The sequence below is a fragment of the Limulus polyphemus genome, unplaced genomic scaffold, assembly GCF_000517525.1.
Source record: "Limulus polyphemus unplaced genomic scaffold, Limulus_polyphemus-2.1.2 Scaffold3496, whole genome shotgun sequence".
NCBI classification, from domain to species: domain Eukaryota; kingdom Metazoa; phylum Arthropoda; class Merostomata; order Xiphosura; family Limulidae; genus Limulus; species Limulus polyphemus.
Window position 1 is genome coordinate 59811 of NW_013669106.1, and position 6636 is coordinate 66446.

At 36.7% G+C, this 6636-nt stretch overlaps 1 protein-coding gene across 9 annotated transcripts in view; it reads left to right on the plus strand.

Annotated features, from left to right (window-relative positions):
- LOC106469453 (insulin receptor-like) overlaps positions 1–6636 on the plus strand; it is an 89022-nt gene that overhangs the window by 32435 nt on the left and 49951 nt on the right. For all 9 annotated transcript variants that reach the window (XM_022397975.1, XM_022397973.1, XM_022397974.1 and 6 more), the window contains one exon: positions 6191–6432. In XM_022397975.1, the coding sequence (XP_022253683.1) occupies positions 6279–6432 (154 nt within the window). In that variant the 5' untranslated portion in view covers positions 6191–6278. The remainder of the gene's footprint in view (positions 1–6190; positions 6433–6636) is intronic.

The following is a 6636-nucleotide window of genomic DNA, read 5'->3' on the forward strand; positions in this document are numbered from 1 at the left end:
TACTCAGTCACACAAGTAGGTTAGCTGGAGATGTGAGAAATGTAAACCAGTTATGAAAAACATGTTTACTCAGTCACACAAGTAGGTTAGCTGGAGATGTGAGAAATGTAAACCAGTTATGAAAAACATGTTTACTCAGTCACACAAGTAGGTTAGCTGGAGATGTGAGAAATGTAAACCAGTTATCAAAAACATGTTTACTCAGTCACACAAGTAGGTTAGCCGGACATGTGAGAAATGTATTAAGTAAAGGTATTTAGGGTGGAATGTGGTAAACTGATATATATACTAGTTTGTTGAGGTGGACCAAGGATGGGTCGGATTATGGACAGTAAAGATTATTGGGCCCTATAATGGCTACAACAACATACAAGTTATACCAATCAGTCGGTCAATCGTAGTGTAAATATAACTTGCATGTAATGTTAGTTATATGTACATATTGTACGTGTATATTTGGATAAAAATACATTATGAAACACCTTCTCACTAATTGCTGTGGTAAGTTTTTGAGTTGAACATTTACTGTTTATGATACAGATACAACAACATGTAAACTACATATTTATACATAAAACTTTATGATTTTGAGCTTGTTGGCTTCCTTAAAATTCTCTAACTTACCCTATTTTAACAGTTTTTATTGATATTAGAAAGAAAATGGAATCAAATACACTAGTTAGCTAACTAGCTATCAAATATTCGTGAGTAGTCGTGTTTTATGCCCCAGTCAGTGTCTGTTTGCCCACCAGTTCAGTCGATCTCTGCTAGGTAGTGTGTTAATTTTAGCTTTTTACTGTTTATCCCCACACAGAATAGTGCATTTAAATTGTATAGACTAGTTTGTTGTATTGAACATACACGTGTTACTGTTGTAAACCCACATTTTCTTCAGTTCTGTTCTTGAATCTGTTAAAATTGAGTGAACTTTGTATTTGATGTATAAGTTTATTGTTATGAAAAGTCATCCATCTTCTTCAATAAACAGTCATTATCTTTTCTGGTTGTTCTATATAGACATTTGAAATTGAAAGAACAGTGACACCTGCAAGCAGCTAAATACACAAAGTCACTGGACTACTTTAAACCAAGAAAAAAAACTTGGAAGCTTCTGAGTTAAATATAATATAATATAACAATAAGAAAAAAAAAATCTGCTGACCTGGTTATATTTATTTATAGTGCCCTTAATGACAGGTGGAGAAAACTGTTTTCTTTAACTTTTGAATCTTTATCTTTGAATCCTAGTACTGACATTAATTCATTCTCTGTTTTTATGTCACTGACTACCATGCTCCAAATTTTGCTGTGACACATTAAAATATTATAGTTTAATTGTTAAGAAATTGTGATGATTATTATGTAAGAAAACAGCCTTTTCCTTAGTAATTCTGATTTAAGTGTTGTAACGTATATGAAGAACAGCTTGACAAAAGAAAGTTTTGCCTGGTGATGTATATGTATAGTATATACAGTATTGGTCCAAGATATCAATATTTAAATTTTCAAGAAAGATCACTAAAGAATTGTGTTATTTGCTTGCTATGTTTATATTTGTTATTACAATATTAGGCATAAATAGTTTGATTTTGAAACATGACAGTTTCAGTAAAACGGTATTTATTAAGTTCTCCTCTAGTCTTAATTCCAAATCTTACTTACCTCCTTTCACACGTACAGCTATTTCTCGACTGCCAGGGTTTCTTCCTTTGCCAGTCTTAACATTTGTCTGATTTTTCTCACTTGCTCCAGTTTTTTTATACCCCACTTAATTGCCCTTGACAATATTTGTGTCGTGATACTCTCCACGTACATCAGTGTGCCCTCTGTCCTGGTATTGTATGTAAGCACCTCATTCAAATAGCTCAATGTTGCTTTGTTCTAACACAACAAATTTACCCACTGAATGATGTTCCAACCAATGGTAATCAACACAGTCTTTAATTTAATTTAAAAAAAAAAAAGAGAGGACACTTTGGGATAAGCTGCCTTTGTTTTCTATTCTTCAGTTGGTTCATCGAGAGTGTGATGTTTTGGGTCTTTTCCCAGTTGCTTTTGAGCCTGCACCTTACTTGATGGCTAAAAGGTCTGGGAGCAAATTTTTAGTTTTCTCTCCATCCATGAGATTGTGGTTTATGCTGGGAGGTTTACTTCTCATTTCCATGAAGGAACAGTTGTGCCTTATCTGACTTGGTTGTTGGAACTTTGTGATTTAGCCTATCATTGCCAGCACAAATAATACATCTGCTCCTCAAATTTAGGGGTTCTAAGGCAGAATTTGTAGTTAACCTAAATAGATCAATGTCACCTAGTGGGACAGGGTAAGTCTATGGACTTTCAGCTCTAAAATACAACATTTCATTTTCCTTACTCTACACCTTGTTTCAAGACTCGGGATCACCAACTTCATTGATGATGGGCTGGAGCCATTGTTAGCACACACATTGGTTCAATTGTCAGCTTCTACATTCATCCATGTTGTTGTTGGCATCTCAAATTTCATTGGCTTCTATAGGGAATCACATAGTTCCGCACCTATTCGAGGATCCCAACTCCCCGACATCAGTCCCTCAGTACATTGGTACCTAGAATAGGCTCTATCTATATCCAAGGGTTCTGCTTCTTTGTCAAATCACTATCAGTGGTTTTGGTGATTATTGTATGCTTTTGGTGTCTGTGAGGACTCAGTTCTGAGAATGTCTGGACGTGTGGTAACCTTAACCACACATCCAGGAGCACTACAGGTCCTTGTGTCAGGATTAGTCATTTAGTTCACATCTTAAGTATTATCCATCCAACCTGTAGGGTTTTCAGTCTCCCACAGATTCTTGGGATTTGGAACTTAGTTCTAGAGCTATCAGAGTTTGGCTGGTCTGGGGATAGTGAGAGAGTCGCATTAGCTCTTCCGGGGTTTTATTCCCATTGGTTGTCGGGCCTAATGAGATTGATGTCCAGTCATTGATTGTTCTCATCTATGTCAATGCCTAGATTCTCCAAGAGTCACAAGTTACTCATTCCTCAATCTGAGTTGAAATTTTTTACCAGGATTGTGGATGTCCAAATTCTTTGTAGTCAGCTCATATCTGCACATTGTCATAATGGTGGCATCCCACCACTGTCTGTTGTTTTTTTTGTGCACAAACGTCAGGTATTTCAGTTGAAGGTTTTTAACCTTCAGATTAACATTGACTTCATGTGGGTTCTTCCGAGTTTTTTTCCTGTCACCTCCTTTCCATAGATGACTGGTTACTGCTGGCACCATCTCGTCAACTATCAGAACATCACACCCTGATTCTACTTTCAGAAACAACTAAGGCAGGCTTCATTCTCAGAGCTGAGACATCTATTCTTCCTCCATTGCAATATGTCATCAGTCTGGTTATTTTTTATTTTTCATCAAGTCTCTCAGTCAGGCTCAGCTGACTCTCATCTGGCTTCACCCTATGGAACAAGAAGCCAGACTCTTATTCACCTCTCCTTCTCCCACTGCATGGATGGTACTTTCTCTTTTGGGAATGTGGGCATCACTCGAATTCCATATGCCTTTGGGACAAGAGCACAAGAGATCCTTTTAATGGTCTTTATGCGACTGAGGGATCATAAACATTGATTCAATGGATTCCCCAGTTTCCTTAGTTAGGATCTTTCTTTGATCTCCATGGGTTGTTAAGTCAGGACACTACTAACATATGGGTTCCTCTGCTGCCACTTCATTCAAGTTCTATCTTTTCCCAAATGCCTCGTTTCGTGGATGGGGTGCATATACTAACAGTCAGGAATTCCAGGGTCTCTGCACAGATGACATGGGTTCCTTACACAATGTTTTAGTCCTTCTTGCTCTTCAAAAGGCAATGCCTCATGGTCTAGGCTTATTAAGGGGAAAATCATCAGGCTTCACTCTGACAGTTCCATGGTGGTGGAATCACCCTACTAGATTGCCATATTCCACAGGTGATGACTGTGGTAGCATATCAATTGTCTCAACCTAAACAGCTTCTCACAACAGAATAGATGCTGCATTGCAAGGTTCTGTTGATTGGTTCTCATTTTGCAACTCTGATTGGTGGGTTGGCCTCTTATTGGAACACCCAATTACTGGTAATTTGGTCTCCAGTACCTCACTTTTGGGCTTTGGTAATAGATGCATTCCATCAGGATGGGATGGAATGATAACTTAAGGCCTTCCCACTGATTCATACGTTACACAAGGTATTAAATATGATTTGTTCTAACCCATTGGTGGCTACACCCTGGTTTTTGCTTCTATGGCACCTTCATGAGTGTCCACCTCTTCCATTTCTTCTTAGGCAATCTCTATCCGCAAGATCAAGCTCCAGAGGTTATGTAGTCTTTTGCATGGCATCGGGGTATAATTTCTAAGGTTACCATGTGCCTGTCTTAGTCTTTGCTTAGTCCTGTGATGGACATTTATCAATGGAAATGACACACATATTTTTTCCCAGATGTTAGTAGGAGATGCACCAGCCAATGCGGGAGCCAATTCGTAATACCAGTTCAGGTTTAACGCTTGGCTATCTGGTTGGGTTGAGCGTGGCCCTTCTTTTTGCCCAATCTTGGTTCAGTACATAGTTTATGGAAGAGGGTCCATTGTCTCCTCGTAATTCCGAATGCAGATTCCTGGATCCTTGGTTGACCACAGTTTGTTCCACTTTATGCTCGACCATAATTACAAGTAGCGTGTTAGGCTTCTTTGCTTCAACTTTTCCATGTAGACCACTTTCTTATTTACCTTTTGGAGATGTTTTAAACTGATTTAATGTGAAAGTTTTTCAAAACACTGGATGTGTTTCCTTTACAACAAGAAGTTTAAAGTTTCTTGAATGTTACTATAGCAAAACACTTAGGAAAATATTTATGCTGTAAATCTTAAAAGAGTAATTTTTGCTCTAGCTTTTCATTGCTTAATTATAAATTGTATTTCTCAGTTTTAATCATGTTTAAAATTGTAGTTTTTGGTTCATACTGACACGTTACTAATCATTCACTGTCATAAACTCAAGTACTAGTGGGTTTGAGAACTTCAATGAACTGCAACTTTCTGTTGAAAAAAAAAAGACCTCAGTATAGAAACCAAAATATCTTGTTTTCTTTCAACAGGCAGTAGCATTCTTCAAACTTGATATGTCTACTCTGCCTAAAGTTCTCTGAAATGAGTACTGGTGATTTAAAACAGATGTGAGAAGTAATATTATTATAAAAATGTGTATTAATGTCCCAATTTCACTCTACATAAAGACCGAGTTTTTTGTAATATCAAACAATATAACACAGCGATAGAGAAAATATTTTCAAGTAATCATTCTAATTCTCAAAAGTTTTATAGCATTTTTTGTTTTCTTCCACAACTCATGCATATTATCAGTGCTGTTTTTATTAATAAATCCTTTAAATATATGTATGTTTGAACAATTTTACTACTATAAAGTATTTATATGGGACTGCTCATTTTACCATAGACAAAGAAAATGTTCTGCATTACTGTTTGTTTAAGTTTTTGAGACAAATATAAGAAAGCTAGGATATGTGTACACATGTGTGTCGTATAAGGAAGTTAGCTTGTATTTACGTACGTGTGTCGTATAAGGAAGTTATCTTGTATTTACGTACGTGTGTCGTATAAGGAAGTTAGCTTGTATTTACGTACGTGTGTCGTATAAGGAAGTTAGCTTGTATTTACGTACGTGTGTCGTATAAGGAAGTTAGCTTGTATTTATGTACGTCTGTTGTATAAGGAAGTTATCTTGTATTTACGTACGTGTGTCGTATAAGGAAGTTATCTTGTATTTACGTACGTGTGTCGTATAAGGAAGTTAGCTTGTATTTACGTACGTGTGTCGTATAAGGAGGTTAGCTTGTATTTACGTACGTGTGTCGTATAAGGAAGTTAGCTTGTATTTACGTACGTGTGTCGTATAAGGAAGTTAGCTTGTATTTACGTACGTGTGTCGTATAAGGAAGTTAGCTTGTACTTATCCACGTGTGTCGTATAAGAACGTTAGCTTGTACTTATCCACGTGTGTCGTATAAGAAAGGTAGCTTGTATATACTTGTATGTCCGGTAAAAACAGTTGATGAGGATAAGGCATGTGAATGATTGAAATTCTTAATAGTGTTGTGTATGAAAGCCAGCTGCAGTAAAATGGTTAACTAGCTTTTTTTTTTTTTCAAGGAATGTCAGTTGACATGAGTTTTATTCACCTCATTGGGCATGAGCTAATCATGGGCTCCAGTAGCATCAGCTGAGAGAGCAACCACACATGCTGTTTATCGATGATCTAGCATCACTCTGGAGTATGTCCTTGCGGTGTCAAAGGAGAACTTGGTCTGGAAGACAGTTCTGCATTATGTGTTTGTACATTATCTTTGTGGCTGGTATTAAACATGATGTTATAGGACTTCAACCTGAAGAAGGTAAGCACCTGTCTACTCTTCAACTTGATTTTCTTCATAAAAAAAAAAAGTTAACAAACTAGGCTGGAAATAATGTCTACGTTGTTTTCTCAAGTCCCTATTTTGACTCTACTAAAATAATGTAGACACTTTTTTGAACCTTGTTTGTTTACTTTTTTTTTTTTTTATGAAGAAAATCAAGTTGAAGAGTAGACAGGTGCTTAC